The sequence below is a fragment of the Poecilia formosa genome, unplaced genomic scaffold (genome assembly GCF_000485575.1).
Source record: "Poecilia formosa unplaced genomic scaffold, Poecilia_formosa-5.1.2 Scaffold822, whole genome shotgun sequence".
In the NCBI taxonomy this organism is placed as follows: Eukaryota; Metazoa; Chordata; class Actinopteri; order Cyprinodontiformes; family Poeciliidae; genus Poecilia; species Poecilia formosa.
Window position 1 is genome coordinate 1 of NW_006800761.1, and position 21,819 is coordinate 21,819.

At 40.5% G+C, this 21,819-nt stretch overlaps 2 protein-coding genes and 1 long non-coding RNA gene across 5 annotated transcripts; 2 read left to right on the forward strand and 1 right to left on the reverse strand.

The window, feature by feature from the left end:
* Positions 1 to 53: 53 nt before the first annotated feature.
* On the forward strand, positions 54 to 3,564 carry LOC103131726 (focadhesin-like). Its single transcript, XM_007543424.2, has 6 exons — positions 54 to 194; positions 282 to 459; positions 537 to 634; positions 1,297 to 1,548; positions 1,634 to 1,709; positions 3,345 to 3,564. The coding sequence occupies exons 1-6, from the start codon at positions 69 to 71 to the stop codon at positions 3,416 to 3,418; spliced, it is 804 nt and encodes a 267-aa protein (XP_007543486.1). The 5' UTR covers positions 54 to 68; the 3' UTR covers positions 3,419 to 3,564.
* Positions 3,565 to 3,650: 86 nt separating this feature from the next.
* hacd4 (3-hydroxyacyl-CoA dehydratase 4) lies at positions 3,651 to 16,984 on the reverse strand. 3 transcript variants are annotated; one of them, XM_016666864.1, is made up of 7 exons: positions 16,697 to 16,941; positions 12,906 to 13,012; positions 8,338 to 8,465; positions 8,148 to 8,257; positions 6,198 to 6,304; positions 4,557 to 4,649; positions 3,651 to 3,753 (listed from the first exon to the last, which is right to left on the reverse strand). In XM_016666864.1, coding segments are annotated over exons 1-7 (630 nt in total). In that variant the 5' UTR covers positions 16,699 to 16,941; the 3' UTR covers positions 3,651 to 3,670. The 3 variants fall into 3 exon arrangements, with proteins under 3 accessions (XP_016522350.1, XP_016522352.1, XP_016522351.1); XM_016666866.1 differs by lacking the exon at positions 16,697 to 16,941 and having other exon boundaries at positions 8,338 to 9,879; positions 12,906 to 12,990; XM_016666865.1 differs by lacking the exons at positions 3,651 to 3,753; positions 4,557 to 4,649 and adding an exon at positions 5,212 to 5,682 and having other exon boundaries at positions 16,697 to 16,984.
* On the forward strand, positions 9,874 to 12,023 carry LOC107834881 (uncharacterized). The gene is made up of 2 exons (XR_001660716.1): positions 9,874 to 11,531; positions 11,909 to 12,023. It is a non-coding gene; the product is annotated as an uncharacterized LOC107834881 (long non-coding RNA).
* Positions 16,985 to 21,819: the final 4,835 nt, after the last annotated feature.

The following is a 21,819-nucleotide window of genomic DNA, read 5'->3' on the forward strand; positions in this document are numbered from 1 at the left end:
ATATATATCGCAAAATTGATATTATTACACAGCCCTACTAATTAGAGAAATCAAAGATCAAAACAGGAATGCTGTCCAGCTCCTGGTGTTTGTTCTTGTTTCAGGATGCTGAGGTGGAACTCTATGTGGGTGTGGCCAGGTGTCTGTCTGAGATGTCTGACACGGAGATTGACAGGATCGTTCAGGTGTCAGAGGTCAGTGTGGGGTCAGAAGTCAGTGTGGTGTCAGGAAGTGAGAGCAATTGCTCTGTGAGTAAAGCTGAGCGTTTGTGTGAATCTCAGGCTCAGGTGGAAAAAGCCTGCTTCGTCCTGGCATTCCTCACCTCTCAGGGCAGACTTCCACTGCTCAGCCTCAATGATGTCATCACCGGTGTGCTCTGTGGTTGGTCAAGCTGCAGACTGGGCTGGATCCTCTTGCAGGCCTTTTACCAGTGTCGGCTGACTGCTGGCACCAGTACAGGTCAGAGTGCAGTTCTGCTGGTAACAGCGGCTCTACTGTCTAAGTCTGCGTGTTGAGCATGCCCGCTTCTCCGTCAGGTGTCTCCAAGCGCATGGAGTGGCTGCTAGAGCTGATGGGACACATCCGGAACATCGCCTATGGAGCGACTTCCATCAGATCTGGAGACACTAAGAAGGTAGGGTCCGGTCAGGTCTGGTCCATTCACCTCCCCTTGCCACACCACACATCCAGTCAGTGAGTCAGTGCTGCTTTTCCACATGTGAGTCATGTTGCTGCATGTCACTGATGACTCAGTATGTGTTGCGCAGGTCCTGTTCTCCAACTAACTCACAGGAATGACTCAACTTCTTATTAAACATAAACCAGAAACCTTTTAGAGCTTCTCTTCAGATATCAGACGCCATTTTACAGCAAAATCTTTTAATATTCTGCAACTTAATTTACCTTGAGGCCTAAGCATGTCAATTGTTTAAACTTTTTTTTAGTTTATCAGTACAGCTATATGGGTTTCTATGGTTTTTAATTTTCAAATTCTATGGTCCCTTCTGTTGCATGGTGACCAGAATAGGACATCCACATACTTTCCTACTGTTTTCCACTGCCTCTTGTTATACCCACCAAGGTTTGATGTAAAGAAGGGAGAAAGTTGTTTGTGCAAAATAAGTAGAGGCAGTATTGACTCAGGAGACTGGATTCTGATGCATGCCACACATTTCAGATTTATATTTGTTAAATGGGTTCAAATTATTAATGATTACTATTTTGTGAAAATGTATAGTGTGGATGGTATTTCAGTGGCTAAAAACATGTGGCTACTGTTTGGCTGTTTATCTGCAGGCCACTGACTTCCTGTTCCAACTCTTTGCTGCTGCTGTCATCTCCTGGGGTGACCACTTCATGCCCCTTCTCTTTGGCATCAGGCCCCAATGGTTCCCATGGCAACCAGATTCCAAGCCTCCAGCACTAGAGCATGGTTTGTATGGGTCACTTTCACTCAGCGAGCTCGCTCTGCCACAATGCATGCTGGGAGTGTCACACAGCCTGCCGCTGCTGCTAGGCAAAGAGCCATGGAGCAGCCAGACACACAAGGTGAGAAGTGAAAGGTTAGGTGACTTACTGCTGGCTTTAAGGTTATAGGTCCAACATGACAACCGTGTGCGTGTGTGTGTTTCAGTTTATCGACTGGCTCCTCAGCATAACAGAAGGTCCTGAAGAGAATCTGTCAGTCATCATCATCAGCACAGCCAGAGGTGCAGCATGTTTCATTCCTCCATCTGTTTACGGCTCAGGTCTTCTGCAGCTGCTTCTGTACAGTTAGTCCGTTTATTCTCCCTGATGCACTCACATTTGTTCCTAAAAGTGAGTGAAAGTAAACAGACATAACCCAAACAGAGGAGTCATTCTAAAAGAAAAGGCTTTGATTTGCAAACAAATTATTTTTACATTTAGAAATAATAAATGTGTAAGTTTATACTCTATTGGACTTTTCCTTTTTAAATTACACTAATAGCTTTTTCCTTCATGGCATTAGGTTTATTTTTTTCCTTCTTGTGATTCTGAAACAAATGTCTCAAGTGGGTGATTTTTATCATAGGTTTACTCATTGGTATTAGAACTGCCTTGGACCGCAACCACTACAGCTCACACCCAGCTCAGATACTGGCTTCAGGAGAGCAAGACCAGTCTTAGGTTTTTGATTATCACAATATTAGAAAATCTTGTGATGACGATAATATAGGTAAAGATTCCGACGATCAGGTGTGATATCTGCTTGGTCTCTTCCTTCCTCTTTTTGTAATGTGAACTTCCTGCTCTATCACTTCCAGCTCTTGGTGTCAATATAGACTTTGTTTTACTGGTAGTCGGCTTTAATATGGGATGTAGAATCTTACAGTTGCATTTGTTGCAGCACCACCTTGTTGAATACTTTGTCATGACCATCGAACTAACATAAACATAACTAACATAAACTTCAATGAGATGGTGCAATGAATACAATAAAAACATAAAAAAAATATATAGCATATAAACATACCTTGCTGGCTGACCCGTCTTTAGAGGTTGAAAATAAGTCCTTATGACTAATCTTCAGTATTCATTACACTGTTTTACTTAATTGGCCTTTTCTGCTGCCACTTGTTCTCATACCTCACCAGAGGGGTGCATCTCTGTTAGGTGCCCCAGCAGAACAAACATCCTGAATATTAGTTCCTACTTAAAATTTTCCTAAATAAATGTCCTAATAACACACACACAAAAAAAAAATCATAATGCAAAATAAAACACATGAACTAACCTTTAGCATTTTGGTAGCTTCAGAACTTGGCTAAATATCAGGCTAAAATACAACAGAAATATATTAGCCTGATAATACAATAAATGCGCAATATGTAGTGAGACCCTACCCAGCGGTCATTCCATGACTTTTTGTCCAACCAGCAAGATTTTTTCATCATCTTTGAAAGCAGCCTAGATGTCCAGGTTTCCTTAGGCCATTTTAACATTTTATTTTAAATGATCATCTCCAGTAGATGAAGGCACATCTTTAAGAAACAGAAAATGTGATTTATCTTTTAAGCTTATGTGATTTTTTTTTTCTGGGATTTAAAGTTCAGAGTTGGACTTAATAACAAAGCTCAACTCTGAACTCCAATAAAGTTAGATTTACTTTATTGGAGTAAATTTGACTTCACATAGATGGAGCCCCCTGATTGCAAGTAGTAGAAGGTTTCCATGGCAACTTGTACAAATCACCTGAATGAACATCAGTTAGACCTTCCTGATATAAACAGTGATTTGTAATGTTAGATGTTAGAATGGTCGGTTTAGAACGGTTTATTAATTCTGCTGTCCAGCTGACCATCCATGTTCTGATCTGATTCCAGCTGCTCTCCTGGGTCTGAAGTCGTCCACTGAGTTCAAGAAGAAAGCCGTGTGGACCAGAGCATACAGCTGGTAGTTCAGAGGATCCATGGTGGGGTGTTACCATGGTGACATTTGTACACAACATCATCTCTCCTACTTGGTGAAAAAAACTTGAGTGGAAACTGCTACTGTTGCTCTTTGTTTAGTCAGAAACATGTTTTCATTAAACTGCTGCAAAAATCTGGCATATCTTTTTTCCTTTTGTGCAATCTGAAATGTTTGTTTGATGAATCAGAAGGTTTGAAAACAGAGTTATCCCGTTGTCCCTGAATAATCCAACTCTGAGTCATTTCTTCTTCTTACTCTTGTAGCGTTTCTCTAGATGGTGTTTCCTCTCCTTCAGCAGCTGCCAGACTGTTACTGAGCCTCCTGCAGGAAACACCAACAACAGCTGCCGTTAGAAAGGCTGGCTCGGGGTTTTATCTCTAACTCTTCTTTTTTTCTTTTTTTTTTGATCAAATACTTTTAATTGTATTTTTTTGTAAACACAATGCAATAGCAAAGACACATACACCAGAGAAATCCCTCCCATACCAGATCTTTTACCCTGACTTGTGCCCGTGTTGTACTCGTATAACAGCCAAGTTTTGTGCATAAATGATACAACCAACAAATGAGGGGTGTGTTGAAGCAGGAGAACATCTAAAAAATGCATGTCTGTATTCCTTGAGGACCAGTGTTGGGAAATACTGATTTCGAGAAACCATTGAACCTAATAGTGGCCTGCAGATAAGCAACCAAGCAGTAGCCACATACGCAGTTCCCTAGAGAGAAAAATGGAGTACCCACAGAGAACCCAGGCATGCACAGAGAGAACATGATAACCCCAAAGCAGAAAAAGCCCAGGCTGGAATTGAACCCAGCACCTTCTTGCTGCTAGCCAACAGAGCTCTCAACTGCAGCTCCTGTTTGTAGTCATTCTGAGATTCCAAAGGAAACCTCATCAGAGATATCTCTGATCTGAAACATAATCCAGGAAAATCTTCAAAGAACATCAGGACTGGATTCTAATGTCCATCAGAGCCCAACGTAGCAGTTCTACCTTTGTAACACAGAACCTTTGAGATGGGATGAAGATAAAATGTCAGAAAAGTGAAAGCAACATAATGAAGGCCCCATGCAGTGTGTTTGTGTGTGTGTGTGTTTTCAGTTGGACTGCTTTCTTTCCTTACCCACAGCGAGAAGCAGAAGGTAGAGCAGCAGCAGGGAGGGCAGGTGGGGGACTGACGGCTCCAGGTACGGCAGCGCCTCATAAATAATGACACCTGGAGAACAGAGAGATCTGGCCTGAGCTTCACCTGACTGACTGCACAGGTCGGCAGCCCACAAACATGTACACACACAGCTGGAATGAGATCTTTTCACACACATCCTGTTTTAAAATCTGCAGTTCTTTGGCATTCCATTTCCTGTGGTTTCTCACCACCTCCCTTGCACATCAGAACACCTAGTGTGTTTTTGATCAGTAACTCACATTCAAGGTTTTATAAAACCATTCATGCCCCTTAATGATACCCAACTTTCAACGTTCTTTACAAAAGGGAAAGTGTGACTGTACATTTGTTTTCAGTCAGTATTCTGTAGAATGAGGTGTTCAGGGTGCGGACAACTGGCAATTGGCGGCCCTTGGACTTTTATTCAAGATTGGGCTCCCCAGCAAAGGTGGTGGAAGGAGATTATTATTTCATTTGGACAAAATTAGTTAGATACAACATTCACGGATACAAGCGGCCAAAATGGGTTTTCTCCGTAGGGTGGCTGGGCTCTCCCTTAGAGATAAGGTGAGAAGCTCGGTCATCCAGGAGGGACTCAGAGTAGAGTCGCTGCTCCTTCACATCGAGAGGAGCCAGTTGAGGTGGCTCAGGCATCTCGTCAGGATGCCTCCTGGACACCTCCCTGATGAGATGTTCCAGGCACATCCCACCGGGAGGAGGCCCCGGGGAAGACCCAGGACACACTGGAGAGACTGTTTCTTGGCTGGCCTGGGAACGCCTTGGGATACCCCCAGACTAGCTGGAACAGGTGGCTTGGGAGAAGGAAGTATGGGCCTCCCTACTTGAGCTCCTAACCCCACGACCCGACCCCGGATAAGCGGAAAAAAATGGATGGATAACGTACAGCAGCCATTTCCAGAGAAACAATGACCCGCATCCTGTTCTTGTACCGAGTATAGATTTAATTTTTGTATATACTTTTTCCAATTGAGTCCCATATAATGTTCAAGCTGGATGCCTTTCTTTTAGTGAGACAAACATGGAAAACTCCTTTTCAGATTTTGGCTCAACATTGACCTCTTTCCTACAAAAAAAAAAAATCATTAAAATTCTGCATAATTTAATGTAGAGCATATAAAAGACTGAAATTTTTTTGTAGCTTTTAAAAAGTTATAGTTATTATCCTTGTACTTTTAACTTGCTGATTTTGGCCCATGGGAGAATAAGTTTGGACACCCCTGTTGCAGAGCCATCATTGGTTGCAGTTTCAGTTTTAGTCTCTGGTACCAGTAAGCTGAAGATGTTTTTCTTCTTAGCATCTGATTGGCTGAAGTTTTGCCGCAGATTCTCAGTTGTATTTCAATCTGGACTTTAAATAGACCATTTTAAAACAACTGTTCAGGGTGGTGGAACCTCTGCCTCAGTCTCAGATCTTCTGCATTTTTCTTTTGCTTCATATTCACAAGTTTGTGTTACTCTGTGATGTAAAGTGAAGAACAATGAAGTTTCTGATTAAAAGGCGACAACATGTTAAACATTTTAGGGGACATCATGATTTTAAAGGCACAGCATGCATTCAGATTTCTGAAGCTTACTCACCTTCAATGATAACTGACAGGATGTATAAGGGGATCCAAAGAGAGTAACGGCTCCACAACATGGCGACGGAAGGTCTTTCCATAACACACAGAAGTTCATGAGGGTACCTGAAGTACAGACAACTCACAAGATGTGACGGGCAACATGGGGTGCGTTCACACTGCAGTGTGCGTTCAGGCTGCACACTGCAGTGTGAACACTGGGCCACTTCAGGCTGCAGCCTAAAGTAGCCCAGTGTTTTTTTTTTTTTGGTTTTTTTTTTTTGACGTAATGCGACAAGTATCCGATCTTTTCATGGCAGTGTGAACAGTACAGGTCGGATTCTTTTACAAATGTGACCCATATCGGATACGTATCCGATTCAAATGCGACCTAATGTTCAGGTCGCATTCATCCGAACTGAACGTCACTGATTCTCAACAAATCTCACTATTCTGCGTCCTGATACGTGCAAGCGGGAAGAAAAACAACAACCATGACGGATTGTATGAGGATTAAGTTGTTAATATGCTGCTCCGGCCGGACAACAACTTCAAATATGTAAGCTAAGCTCCACCGTTAGCCTCCATGTTTACTTCCAAAAACAACAACAACTTCTTCTTCTTCTTCTTCTTCTTCTTCTTCTTCTTCTTCTTCTTTTTATGGCAGTTGACAGAACACTGAGAACGCTGATGCTATTGCGCCCTCTAGTGCGCATGCGGGACACTTTCAGATCGTTTGACCGTTCACACTGCAGAAGTTCGCATTTACTGGCAGTGTGAACGGCCCCGGCAAAAAAATCGGAATTGGGTCACTTCAGGCTGTGAACGCACCCATGGACATGCAGTGTGTTGCACTGTTTGACCTGATAAGGGAAGTGTGTTTGGACATTACAGTTGGCAATGTCCTCTTTAGGTGTATTTCTACACAAATCCACTTCCTCTAATTGTGCTTTAACTGAAGGAAGCAGAGTTAAATTCCAACCAGCATCAGAAAGTGACAGTGCTTTTTAACCAAGGCACAGCAGCACAAAACAAAAAAATAATTTAGGGTTAGCAAACAGCATCCCCAAAAGCCTCTGAACCTTTGTAAAAACAGACCTTGAAGTTCTGATCTGAACACCATGAAGTACGTGTGGGAAGAAAACAAATGGACCGACGATACTGAGGTGATTTTAACTCACATAATTTATGTGAGTTAAAATCAAATCAAATTGTTTTCTTCCCACACCTACTCCATGGTGTTCAGATCAGAACTTCAAGGTCTGTTTTTACAAAGGTTCAGAGGCATTTGGGGATGCTGCTTGCTAACCCTAAATTATTTTAGCAACTAGACATTGCTAAGAAGATCCTTGACTCAGAAACTACAACAGAGATAAAATGTAGAGAATTATTACATTAAATGTGGCAACAAATGTCATTCAAGATAAGGATGCTCTTGTTTTATGAAGTTGCGCTTACAGCATGGTTGCATGATGCATCTATATTTGCGAAATTTTAAACATCTACTTCTACCATTAGCTAGGAATGGAAATGTGAAAACATCTCCAATGAATTCTTTTGATTTGGAAATAATAAACTAACATCGTGTACAAAGAGACAATGTTATAAATGTGGAACAGAGACAAAGACAACAAAGTACTGTTTTTTTTAACTAAGCATCATAGATTAAGTAATAAGCATGTGTGCAGTTACAATTACATAAAGCAAATAATATACTGATATTATAAATAATATACTTTTTGCTTTTGGTTTCTTGTTGAGTTTTTGCAGCCTTACATTAGGTTTGAGTAGCTCGAACAATATAGAATATGTATACTTATAGTGTGAAGAATGCAACTAACAGACCAATTTTTATGTGTAAAATTTAACAAATGCCTATTTATTACAAAACCCTTCTCACTTTTACTTTGAAAGATCTGAGTGAAACGGGCTTGGTGCTCATAAGATATGTGACTGGCTGTTTGCTCACCGTAAGAGGTCCAGTATATTCCACAGGAAAAACTGCACACACACCACTGGCTTACTTTGGATCTCTTCCAACATGATGACCATAATCAGCAGAATGTTTTTCTCAATCACCTAACCAAAGAAATCATGATGAAACCAGAGATTGTTAGAATCAAAAAGGCATCAACAAAGAGGTGAACTGCTGCACACACTTGGATGAAGCGAGGAAGGAGCCGAGCCTTCTCGATGCCGTCTGCGATGTGGAAGATCTCCAGGATGGAGAGCAGCTGGCACAGGCTCATCACAAAACCCACAGAGTAAAACGTGTCTGCCAGAGCATCTGCAACGATCGCCAAAGGCAACTAAACTAGAGAAACATCTGAGAGGAGTCTTACTTTCACTCACAAGAGTCTTTATTAGGTACAGTTTGCTAAAACCCTCTTTGGATATAAGCAGTTTACTTTTAAAACTGCTTATATTGGGTTGAGATTTGGTGACTGTGGACGCCTTTGAAGTAGATGAATTCATTGTCATTTTGAGATAAGCTGGTCTTCATAACATCCTGCTGGAAGCAACCATTAGAAGATGTGGACACTGGTCATAGTCATGAAGAGGTGAACATGTTCAGTAACAATACGCAGGTAGGCTGTGGAATTTAAACAATGATCAGTTGTAAAGCCAGTCCCAGTCAGCGTGGCTTCACCCGATAAAGTTGCAATAGAAGTTGCCCCCAATACTTTTAAATTGTTTGTTTGGGAGCATTTTGTGTTTCGAGTAGAAATGAGAAACGGCAACAGAGTGACAGACAAGACATGAACAATATGTAAACACTTCAAGAATATATTACTGTGCACCGTGACTAACACTAGCACAATGCAAAGAGACCTCAAGACCATCACAAGTGAAGAAATTGCCAACACTGCAGACATTCTGAAAAATGTTTTTGCATCTCAGCTTCCACGCTCGTGGCTGCTGCAGCAATGACAACATACATTGGCATTTTTATTGCAGGTATTATGAGGGCATTTTCTGTTATGGAAAATCTGGGATTTAGAAGAGTTCTTAATACTTTAGAACCATTCCATCTCTACGAAGAGCTCAAAGCCAGAGTTGTTGGCTATGACGAGTCCAGGACGCTTGTCGCTTGCTGACCAGCATCAGTGAAACTTGGAAGAGTTGGCAGCAGATGAAGGGCCTGAAAATCCTCCCCTTAAGACTGGTGTATGTCTTAGACCGATGTAGAGGCTCGGGAGCTGGGGAATCACGAAGTGGCACTGGGAACAGAGGCGGGTCGTCCTTGCATCCCTCGGAGGCAGGGGACTAGAGAGAACTGTGGTACTCAGGAGACTGACAAACACTGTGGAGCTTGGGAGACTGGGTAGTCTGGAGCCCAGGAGCTAGCCGTACAACCTAGTTCCACAGCTGTGGAAACCTGGAGCCTGAGGTGCTGCTGCTGATGTAAGAATGGGTACTGATGTTGCTGGCTGGGAATGTGGCTGGAGACGAGACTGGTGCAGGAGACGTGACTGCAGCTGCTGAAGATGAAGCCGCGGCTAGAGATCTGGAGAGTGGAGACCGGGAAGGAGTAACAGGAATTGTGGAGAAGGGCAAAGGGCAGAAGGCTGGGACCGATGTAGAGGCGCTTAATACTGGAGTTGTATGCGCTTATTACTAAGCTGGAGGTGGATTGCCAGCCATTACTGTCAGAGCTGCCTGATGGTGCCACTCTGCCTCCTTGAACAACTCCGTTAAGCCTATGGAAGGGAGATTTGGAATCCAGTCCTGCACCACATTTACTTTGTCGCCACAAAGCAAATCTTTGGGGTAGTGAACATGATTTTGCCATGGTGTCAATTAATTATTTTCTAAGTAAGTTGTAATTGTTAAGATTCTCTTAAATACAGGAATTCTGCTGGGTCCTACTGGCTGGATTGTTCTGTCATGTTCAGTGTTTGTAGAGTGGACCCATTAAGAAGCAGGCATGTAACATAGAGTTGATTTTTTGTGATTTTAATGAAAAGATGAAGAAACTTGCAGAGCAAAAAAGGAACAAGACCATGAACTCCAGGGGGCGCTGACAATGGGGAGCAGACAGGAAAGATGACAAGAAGAGAGGATACTAATGAATCAGAAACAAAGGCTTAAATAATGGGGAGGTTGAATGCTGAACAAAATACCTGGGCTGATGAGCTAAGTGATTGCAGGTGTGGGTGGAGGGGGAGAGAAGGTGGCACAAGGGGCAAGGAAGAGTACACAGGGAAAAGGGAAGTAATTCTAACACTACAGATTAACTTGACTAAAGAAACATAATAAACTAGCATGACAAAGAATAATTATAATAATAATTAAACATAGCTAGAAACACTAAGGAAAACAAAAAAAGGTAAACAGGAACAAGACAGATCGAACCAAAATAAGAAAGTAACACAAAATAATAATGAAGCTAGAAGGAAATCAAACTACAAAACAACCTTGTTAGGATCCTGGGCAACAGCCCAGGATCCTAACAAGTTTAACAATAACCTTATTTACACTTATTATGAAGGCAAAATATTTGTAAAGAACAAAAGGAAAAGGAATAGTTTACTTATTTTTTTAGTTATTTCTTTAAATATATATGTTCAGTTTTTCGGAAGTTAAGTGTGAATGTCATATTTTTTAATGAAAATTTATAGAAGGCCATGCATAGCTGAAGTTCTGCTCCAAAGGCTGAGATTCAATAAATCAGAAAAAGAAAGATATCAGTTGAATTTGTGACAAAACTTCTAGATATACGTAATAAAAGTCTTTTTTGCAGCATAAATTTGATCTTGTTGTCTTTAAACTGTTATGAAAATGTTGTTCAGCCTTAGACTAATTTTGGTGAACTCAATGTTGCGTCTCATCTTGTGGGTTTTAGGTATTGTTCGTTACACTCCTGTTAGATGAAAGGTATTATTATGAATACATTGACTGTTGTAGCTTGGAGCAAAGTTCCCTGTTTTTATTTTTCAAACCATTCTGAGTAAACCTGAAAGATTGCTGTGAGTACACTGATAAATTGTCTTTGATTTCCTTAGTTTGGGACATCAACATTCTGCCAATAATTATGAGGAAACCAATCTTATCCACCAATCTTATCTACCTTATCAAAGGTCTGAAAATCAGCCACTGTTTATTTCTGCTCTGCCATGAGAGAGGGCTGACTGACAGACCCGCCAGGTCACGTCTATGGACCTGGTGGGTCCAAATACTCACCTCACTGTTGACAACTTAGCGATTTTGTCATTAAATTTAGCAACTTTTAGACAAAACATTGGTATCAGCCAAATTCGGAATCAGCAACACAGGTTTTTTTTTATGATCAGTGATTAATCAGAAAACTGTAATCCGTCCACCTCTCGTGAAAATTCCAGTAGATTGGTAGGTTCTAAGGCTGCACAGTGGCACAGTTGGTAGAGCTGTTGCCATGCAACAAGAAGGTTCTGGGTTCGATTCCCGGCCCCGGTCTTTCTGCATGGAGTTTGCATGTTCTCCCTGTGCATTCGTGGGTTTTCTCCGGGTACTCCGGTTTCCTCCCACAGTCCAAAAAACATGACTGTTAGGTTAATTGGTCTGTCTAAATTGCCCCTAGGTGTGTGTGTGTGTGCGCATGGTTGTGTGTCTGTGTTGCCCTGCGACAGACTGGCGACCCGTCCAGGATGTACCCCGCCTCTCGCCCGGAACGTTAGCTGGAGATAGGCACCAGCACCCCTCCCGACCCCACTGAGGGACAAGGGTGTTCAGAAAATGGATGGATGGTAGGTTCTAAAATTACCAAACCTTCTTGCCTGATGCCAACAACCATCATTCTGATGTTCAATTTGATTTTTCAGAAAAATATTTGCTGTATTTTGGTGAATTAGCAACTACAAAAAAAGGAAACAATAAAAATTTAAACAAGCATCCTCCTGTAAATGTTGGGATTTAAAGGCTTCCTCAGGCTGGTTTTCTTCTGCTAAACAACCTGTAGTTTTAGTTTAATTCCTTTCCCAGGTGAAGGCCTAGGTTTGTCAGTAATCCAGAACTTCTTTCATAAAAATAAGCTTCAATTTATGTCTAGTTAGCCTGCACTTCAATATAATTACCTCCATCTTGTTTTTTTTTTTACATTAATGTCAATTCAGTTCAGTGTTATTTCCACAGGAACTTTTTCGGGTAAACAGGTTGCATTTATGTACAGTTTTAAACAGTTTATGGTATCCATTTGATAAATTTCAGCTCATTCCAATGTAGCAGATTCAGATTCAAATCCAGTACAGTTTAGTTTCCTATTCCACAGTTAACGATTCCAGGACAGGAAGACATGTTTATCCAAGTAAACCATTTAATTCAATCAATGAACCTATCTGCCACCCTAAGCAAGTACTGGGCAACAGTGGAGAATAATACCTATTACCTATTAACACCTATTACGTATTAACAAGAAGAAACCACCAAAAGAAGAACTATTTGATAAAACAATTCTAGCAGAGTTCAGTCGCTTTCATTCCAGCTCTGTTGCTCATCACCCCCCACTTTCATGACCCTCAACCTGTTCAATAAACTTAATGTAAAGTGGAGAAACCAGCAAGCCTGGTGCTGACAGCACCGTTTGGCTTCAACCAGATAGATCCAGCTTCCTGTTGGGAAAAGATGTCGACTTCTTCAATTCAAACCATTGAACAATGTAACCTGCAACAAGCTCTAGAGAGGCTTTCAGCATTCATGTTGGAGGACAGAAATGCAGCAAGATTATCATATCTTATTCTTTTTAACTTACCTTGACCAAAGGTAAAAAATCTTGCAATGTTGTTAGCCAGGATCCATGTGTGACCACAAAATTGGAACAAGTTATAGGAGAAAATGTAGACCAGTCTAAAGCTGTACCTGCAGGAGAAGAAGAAGTCACAAAGATATTTAGTTCTAAAGACTACATAATACACAGATACACTGAATTGATTTCATATTAGAGTTAACTGTGAGATGCTTTATAAGATGTATCCTTGTTTGTGTCTTCTAGCACCTCTTATCTCTCTCCGTTTAAACTTGATCTTGAAATGTCCATTCTGCTGGAACCGGACAGTTTATTGTTGAAACAACACAGGTTGATGCTTCAGGCACTTATGTGATGCTCTTGTGAGTTTTCAGCACAATAAAATCTTAAGCTGAACATTATTAAAGACCTTGGACTGATCAACATTTTTAACCTTGTACAGATGGTGGGTTTTATGTCTGCTTATGGCCTATTGATGCTGGTGGTTCACTGCAAAAAAGTATGAGAGGGACTGTTGAGGAAGAAAATCTCATTTGGAGAGAGGTCAGAGGCATATGCAGAGACTATGACAAACATCATCCTCAACAGTCTAACAATCTCAACTGATAATATGTAATGCATAAATAATGGATCTATGTCAGACAGGATGCATGTTCACTTTACGGACTAACCCACCTTTACCTGACCTGCTGACATACTGCATAAAACTTCTCACTTTGTAGTAATTGTCTCCAGAGCTGAGCCATTATGTGAGCATATTATTGATCAGTCACCATTTGTTTTCATAAATTACTCTGAGAAGAATCAGATGACTCACATCTTCCTTACTAAAACAAATGTTTTCATAACTTCACAGCAGGGGAGGTCAATCATTGGCCAAGTGGCCCCATAAGAGCAGGCACTTTCCCTCCAAAACAGGTGGTGGCAGCGGTTGTAATATCAATATACTTCTGTATTTATTAACATAACAAGGCCTTTAAAAATGATCTATCTTTAGTTAATTATTTTGAGAATACGGATGTTGTGCTGCGAAATGGCTCTGGTTTCGATCAGTTGTTGGTCACCTTTGAGTAAGCAACAGTCCCATCCTCGCCACCTCTATGAAAATTCTCTGGCTCTGCTGTCTGCTGTGAGGATAACCAGTGAGGATATATCGGAAAGAACTGATAAACTGATGCTTTTAACTCTGCAACATCTCCTTCTTCTGAGCCTTAAAGGGGAAGTATTATGGGTTTTCCAGGCACATAGTGTCGTTTTATAACACAGTCAAGTAATTATGTTACCTCCCAGGAGTGGATGTCCCAGCAAATTTGTTCCAAAGTTAGAAAATGCTCACAAAAATGACAAAAACTCTAAATGTTAATGTACTAGCAGTGGCGATGGAAAGAGACCCAACAGGCATGGCTGGTGTGGGAGAGTTGAAGGAAAAAGTTTCTCTTAGGTTTATAAATTTGCATCTGATTGAAGAACAAGTTTACTGGAGTAGTATTGTTTGGAAAAGTTTGTCCAAAATACACATTTGGAATAAAAAATGGAAAAAAGGTAAATTAAAGTTACAGTGGGCTCATGGTTTTAACGAGGTGAGGGAATACAGCCACATAGCTTGAAAAACAGAATACTTGAGATCTCCTCTATAAATGCTTATAATTGTGAATTTCAATAGTTCAAACACCAAATGTTTGTACTACTACCACTGTGTGTACAGTAATACACACAGTGGAAACAGTTTTAGCACTACCCTAGAAGCTAACAGCAACTGTCTTCCATGTTACTCATCTTGGAGGTTCAGCCAATCAGCACCAAAGAAAATGACTGGCACTAATTGATTGGCTGTTTTGCAAAGACTAACCAATAGCGTGTCAGGTAGCATTGAGAGTAGGTGTTTCAGCGTTGAAAGCAATTTTCCTTTGATTATAGACTTTATGAAAAAAATCAGAAAATGGACAAATAGGCCTCCTGGGAGTCCAGTTCTATTTGGGCCAAGCAGATACCACAAGGGGGCAGTACACAGTGGACAGCACATAGACAACTGGACATCAGTCATTCTGATCAATTATGTCAGGGGAGAAATGAGTGCTAGACTCATATTCACTCAACGGGAAGAGCTCTAGACTGGCTCCCTGAGGTCCACCGCTTCTGCTGTTGATGCAGCTGCTGGTGTTGATAATTAAAGTTTTCTTCTCTGCCTGGCCTTCTGCTGCTCTTCTACTGTTAATTGCCTTTCTATAAGAATGGGAGGAATCTGTCAACTTTGACTGTGTGCTTTTCACCTTTAACCACCCAGAGATGTTCCCAGATAGGTGATGTAAGCTTAGACAAGTATGGGTCATTATGTGAGAGTGGAAACCAATCAATAAAGTCCACTAAAACATGCAAATCACCCCCATGCTAAACACTCTAAAAACAAAAAGTATGCATTACAAATAGAAGTGCACCAATTGCAGTTTTCTGGATCACCGATCTTGAAAAAGCCTGACTTATTGATTCCGATTTTGACCAATACTGATGTTCTTTGAAAAGTCATTAAGTATAGTGACAGAATAGGCACATTGGTGACAGTGGGGTGACCTGGTAGGTGGGACGGTCAATCAGTCTCTCTCATTGGCAGCAGAGCAGAAAGAGACAGGGGCTGATTTTAAGATATTTGTGGAGGAAGACCATCAGCTCATAACCCAAAATTAAGGAAATCAGAGAAGTTTCACCATCTGACAAAGTCAAAGGCAACAAAGACCTAATAACAGCTATTGGCATTGTTGCATGGTGGGGGAGGCATGGTGGTTTGGGTGTTTTTTTTTTTAGCCTCAGACATGCACAGCTGGCAGTCTTTGAGTGGACCAAGAAATCCTCTGACTCAGTGTGAGCTGATACTTTGCCCACATTTCAAGAATGGCTGAGAAAAAGAGTAGCGGTGTTAAAATGACTCTGCCAAAGTCCATTCCCCAACATGACTGAAATATTGACTAGTGGAATGAAATTCCTCTGACAAAATCAGAGTGTAGAACCTGTTGTATTTTAGATTTAGTAACATTTAGAACAAAAGCCATATCGTTTTTTATTATGTCCTGATATGTGAAACTCTAAACTTATACTATTTTTACTGTGACTGTATGCATAAGAATAATGTCAATGGGTTTCACCAGAATAGAATAAAATGATTCTAACTGGGGAAATTCCAGTGTATCATCAGCAAATAATAATTGCAAACATAAAGAAATTTATACAGTTGTCTGCAGGGAAAAAACATCACATATATGATTAAATAGAAAAATAAAGAAAATTATCAACCTACCATGCTAGTTTTTATCCCTCACACTCTGGGTATCTCAGCGGGTGTGGCAGTGTTTCAAACCTCTTCTGTATCTAATTATATTAGTCTAAATAATTAAAATGTTATCAGGTTTCAGATCATTTAATCAGCTCAAACTAACATATAAAACATACGTTATTCTAATTGTACTAGCTCATGTTTCAGGTAGAGACTTAAAATACATGCTGTTGATATGTTCTATCGCCACAGAAAATGTAAAAAACTATAAATAAGAAGCTTACACATAGTAAACCTCATCAAACCATATTTGATCCTTTAAGTACATCTGAGTTATTTTGTAAGTATTTCATGGGTATAATCCAGTTCTCCCAGGCTGTGGTTAAGGTTCACATACTAGAAAATCTATAGATTTTTAAACTAAGCCTCTGTCCGTACAACTGAGCATTAACTACAGCTAGTCATTTGTAACCCCACCCTAAAGAGAACATTCCTAAGTAACTCCACTGTGACGCTCAAAGTTCTCACTCACATGCTCCCTCTGATGCCTTCCTTCAAGCAGGTTCTGGATCTGCTCTCAGTTCAGATATCCATGTTTCCAGTTTGAGCTTCAGTTCAGCTGATCTGAGACTGCAAACAGACCAAATGCTGCAGCGCTTCCTCTGTGCTGACTGCAGCCGTTATGTCTTCACTAAGAATAGGAAGTGAATATCCCATGTGCGAGCCAGGCTGTTGAATAGTTCCGGCCCCTTAAAGAAAACTATGAAAAGACTGGCTGCCAAGAACATGCAGTCTGAGTGGGGAGAGAACGGGGCGGGGACAATGGAAAAACATGTATATGTGCAGAAATGACTCAGACACCTCGAGGCACTGACAAGAATCTAGAACTGCCACCATTTGTACAGACTTTTTTTCTTCAACTCAAAATGTATATATTTTTGCACAGTTTTGACTTAGCTTCTGCTCTGAATGTGATGCTTTTTCAACAAAAGGCATTTTTTTTGAGTATGTATAATCTAGTTAAAGATTAATCGATTACTAAATTATTCATCCATCCATTATACACGCTTATCCCAGGGGTGATGGTGCCTCCAGCGGTCAATGGGTGAGAGACAGGTTACCCTGGACAGGTTGTCAGTCCATTGCTAAATTATTAAAATAGTTCACAATTATTTCAATAATCGATTCATAACAATTACTCCAATTTATTAATAGTTTCAGCCTTAGAAACAACAGAAAAATTGCAGAGGGAAAAAGAACATTGTTCTGACAAATTTTACATGAAAATCTAAAATATGTATTTTATACTATTCTAACCATGAAGGACACATAGAATAATAAATTATAGTAAATAAAATGTATGTCTAATTAAAGAAGGACCCGACTGTCATGTACAGTAGAGGACCTGTAGTGCTATGGACTTGTTCCTTTTCCAGATTTCCTGGGACCCTTGTGATAGTGTATGAAATCATGAACTCTTTGAAATATCAGGAGACTTTAATAACAGATTCTATAACTCAGGGGTCATCACTGAATTAGTTAGACGAATAGTCCAAAACAACCAAATCAACCCAGAAAAGATTCTTAAGACTCAATCCTCACATCTAAATCTTGTGAAATTAGATCTGTGGACAGAGCTAAAGACAAAAAGGAATCAGGGAAGAGCCAGGATGGAAGTTTGATGAAGATTGAGGCTGGATTTAGCATTTTTCAGAGTGAGATTATACTAATGGAATAAAATCTGAACTGATTTTATTCTGCTAGAATAAAAAAAATTAAAGGTTTTGTTGGCTCTAGTGGCCTTTATTTGAAAGTAGTTTGACAGGAAAGTGGGTAATGAGAGAGGGAAGAAATGCAGTGGGTCATGCTTTGCCTCTGCGCCACCACAGCACCCCAGAATGAAACTTTTTAAGTGCCAACCAATTAATCCGGGTCTGTATTATCTTTGTTTAATTTATATCATCCACCACAGCTTACATGGAAAGTCTATCTTTGTCAGTATTCATTACATTGTGTTGCAAAACAATCATTTATAACATGTCCCATTTTATTTTTAAGATGAGTAGAATATGTGCAACCCTTTCTTTTATCCCTCTCTGGATTCCCGGGACTGACCAGCCCTTCTTCTGCCCTGTGAGGTGGGGCTGTGCTGCTCTCTAGTGGTTATAACAGAAAGATCAGCAGCTTGGCCCAGCTTAACTCCTGGAACTCATGTTGGGGGACCAACCTGCAAATCTGTCAGACGGATGTTCAGTTAACACCAAGGGCTGTTTTAATGACACAGATGTTGTTGGAGCTTCATTGTTTTTATGTTGTCAGTTTACATTGTCCGATTGTTGTGCAGAATGACCAGGAGCCCACTGATAATGAGTTTTATTCACTTAGAAAGTGTATTATTCAGCAGAAGTCCATGACTGTCGGTAAAGTCACACCATCAGCAAGTGAAGCTGAGGAACAGCCAGCCAGTGTTTCCACTGTTATCAGACAGAGATGTTCCACAGACTGCTTTCTTTCTATGTTCTTATTAAATCAGATAAGCATTTCAAATGTTAATGAGTTACTCCATGAGTCAGTGAAGTCTGAATTTTATTGATCTTAAGCACAGATCCTGTTTCTCACCTTCAGACAGAGTAAACTTCACGGTCAGCCTCATGGTGTTGTGATCCTTCGGTTGTTTAGACTTGTAGTTTGTCATTTTTCTCTTTTGAAGTCTTTAGTCTATGCTTTTACTTATATCTTTGTTCAGTTATTCTTATTGTTGGTGTGTAGTTGATCAGTATTTATTTCTATTACCATCCTGAGGGGTGTTTCACAAAAGTAGGATTACAAAATCCAGGATAAGAAATAAAGCCAAGATTGACATAGCACCGTCAGTTCATCCTGGCTTTAACCATTTCACAAAGACCAAACCAGGCTTAGGAGTTGTGACTGTTACATAATTGGTCTGGTGGTATAGATAAACCTTTGGAGGCAACCTCAGCAACCACACACTAATGACAACAGAGAGAAACATAAAAATCAGGAAAGAAGAAGTAATTAGAGAAGTAGAAGAGTACAGCCAATTGTCAGGGCTAACAGGTTATCTCTGTTATAATGGTAGAAACACATCTAAAGTTTGTCTGTCCTCTGTTGAATCATATTCAGTGATTGGGCCACAAGCCAGGCTTTTAATTTAGAAAAGAAATCAAATAAAACTGAGCTGATCTCCAGTATGAGCGCTCAAGGCCGATGGAAGGTCCGATGGAAATCAGATTAGTCGGTTTGGAAGATATTAGGATTTTGGCCCGTTGTTTGTAATATCATATCCTCTCGGTTATTATATCTTAGTTCCTGCATCATGTGGTGGACTGGACTCAGCAACCTTTGTGACTTGTTGAAAGTTGTAATGACCTTAGCTGCTGGTGATAGTGGAAACACAGCTTATTTACATCTATTTTGCACATGTAAATGAAGGCTTGTCGAGGCATGCACTCACTTCATACAGCTGGATGGTTCTGGGTCCTCTGCAGTTTTCTGGACTTAAAGGAGAAGCAGCATGTTATAGTAGGAAATCCACATAGTCTTGTACATGAGGGCTCCTGTCTTTTAAAATGGATAAAATGTTAAATTGGGAATTCATATAATTCAGTCATGTTTTTGCAAGTTTGCAGTTTCTCCATGAAAAACTGCCATCCTCTTGGCTGCTTCTCCGATTGTGTTCTCACTGGATTCTGTTAGGGGTGTCAGAGTAAAGACACCACACTTTCATATTTTCATTTGACGTTTTGAGCACCTCGTACCAATTTCCTTCCACTTTAACAGTAAACAATTTCCCTGATGTTCCAAAACAATGTTATCACTTATTTGCCTTTAATAAGTTGGACCGATGATTTTAACTCGGTTTTTATGGCTATTCAAGATGAGCTTTTTGTAACAAGCTGAGTGATAGGATCAGTTATTTATGAGAAAAATGAACAGAGTGATCTCATAATGTCAGTCAGTATGAGGCTGAGTCTCCAGTATCTGCAAAAGAAGATGTCTTCCTTTGCCTGGAGATATGGATAGCTTTTATGGACATTTTAGAAACTTCTGAAATATTGAATATATGACCTAAGAGGTTTCATTTATTTATCTTTGCTGCTGCAGTACAGAACCTCCGCGTGCTCAGTAGCAGAAAAAAGGGAAAGAATGATCTGATCTGTAGTGCCCTCTTCTTGTAAGCCACTTGTGTCGCCGACTTAATCTTTTCTGACTACTAGCCTGAGATGATGGATTGCCTGATATTTTAATGTGGACTCCAGAAGTAACTGTATCTCCTCAAGACCTGCAGTCACCAAGCTGACGCACAAAAATAGTAGTCTAAAAATATTCTGTTTGTATAGCAGAGATTACAGTATCCCAGTTTAGCTGGAGTCAAGTTTTGGAAAAACAAGGTTCTCAAAGTGTCTGAGTAATGAAATGACAAGAATTTCCTTTGATCAAAACAAAAAGTTGTTGGTGGGCAGTGTTTATAGTTTTAAAGAGGTAAAATTAAAGAAGTATAAAACAACATTGAAATGTGTTTAAGAATTGTGAGACAAGTTTCTGACCCTGTCACGGTGGGTCGGCCTCCTTTTAAGCAGATGATTAACTCCTTCTTACCGGGCCAATAAGCAAACAAAAGAATAAGTAGTAAATAGTAATGTCAATTTTCTGCGCTGTTTTAGAATTGCAGTCTGCCTGTAGTTTTAGCAATGGCAGCGGAGGAAGTGAAGGAAGCTGTTGAATTCACGTTTCCAAATATTAAATTAATATCAACAGCTGCCTCATTCAGATTGGCTTTTCTCTCTTCACAGCGGAGGATGGTTGTTTAAAGCACAGGAAATTTCAGATCAACTTCATAGAGTTGTAGTGGAGCATTACCAGCCTGGTGAAAACCAGCTGCTTTTTCTATGCTTTACTTCTTCCAGAGGCTCTGGGCTCCAGTTTGATAGAAAAATGCCTGTGCTGTAAACCAGTGGTCCCCAACCTTTTTATTACCACGGACCGGTCAAGACTTGGAAAATTTTGCTGCGGCCCGGGGGTCGGGGGGTGAACCGTCTGCATGTTGGTGTTCCCGCTAAATCCTGAATATACCCAATATGGGTTGTCTTGGCCTTTTTATCGCAGCCTGTGGGGTGCGATAAAACCCTGACTGGGAACGAGAATACAACCTGCTGAATGTGACGGGTAGCCAATCAGAAAGCGTGGTGATGTAAGAACAGAGGGGAATCCCAAACAACTGACATATCGCACAACTGTGAGTCCGGTGGATATCGGAGATAATATGTGGAAATGTTTATTATTATATGTAAAGGTCATTATTACATATGTTTATGTTTATTCAGTTAAAAATGTTAACTATGAAAAAACAGTCGCCTCCAAATCATAGTGCAGCAAATAGAGCGGCTGCTCCCGCTGTCTTTTATCCACCGCCTTTTCTTTTTGTTATGTCTTTTATCTCTTAAAATGACTCCACAAACTGTCACTATTGCTTCTACATCGTCATCCGTGTTTGGTCATTCTAAATTCCCGTATGCTATGTTGGGGGTTTTGTGGATTTTCTTCTGGAATCGCGATGTTTGTGACTGGAATCGGTTCGTCTCGCACCTGCCTTGGAGACACGAACCGATCGAACCTGTTGTACTTTTATCAGAT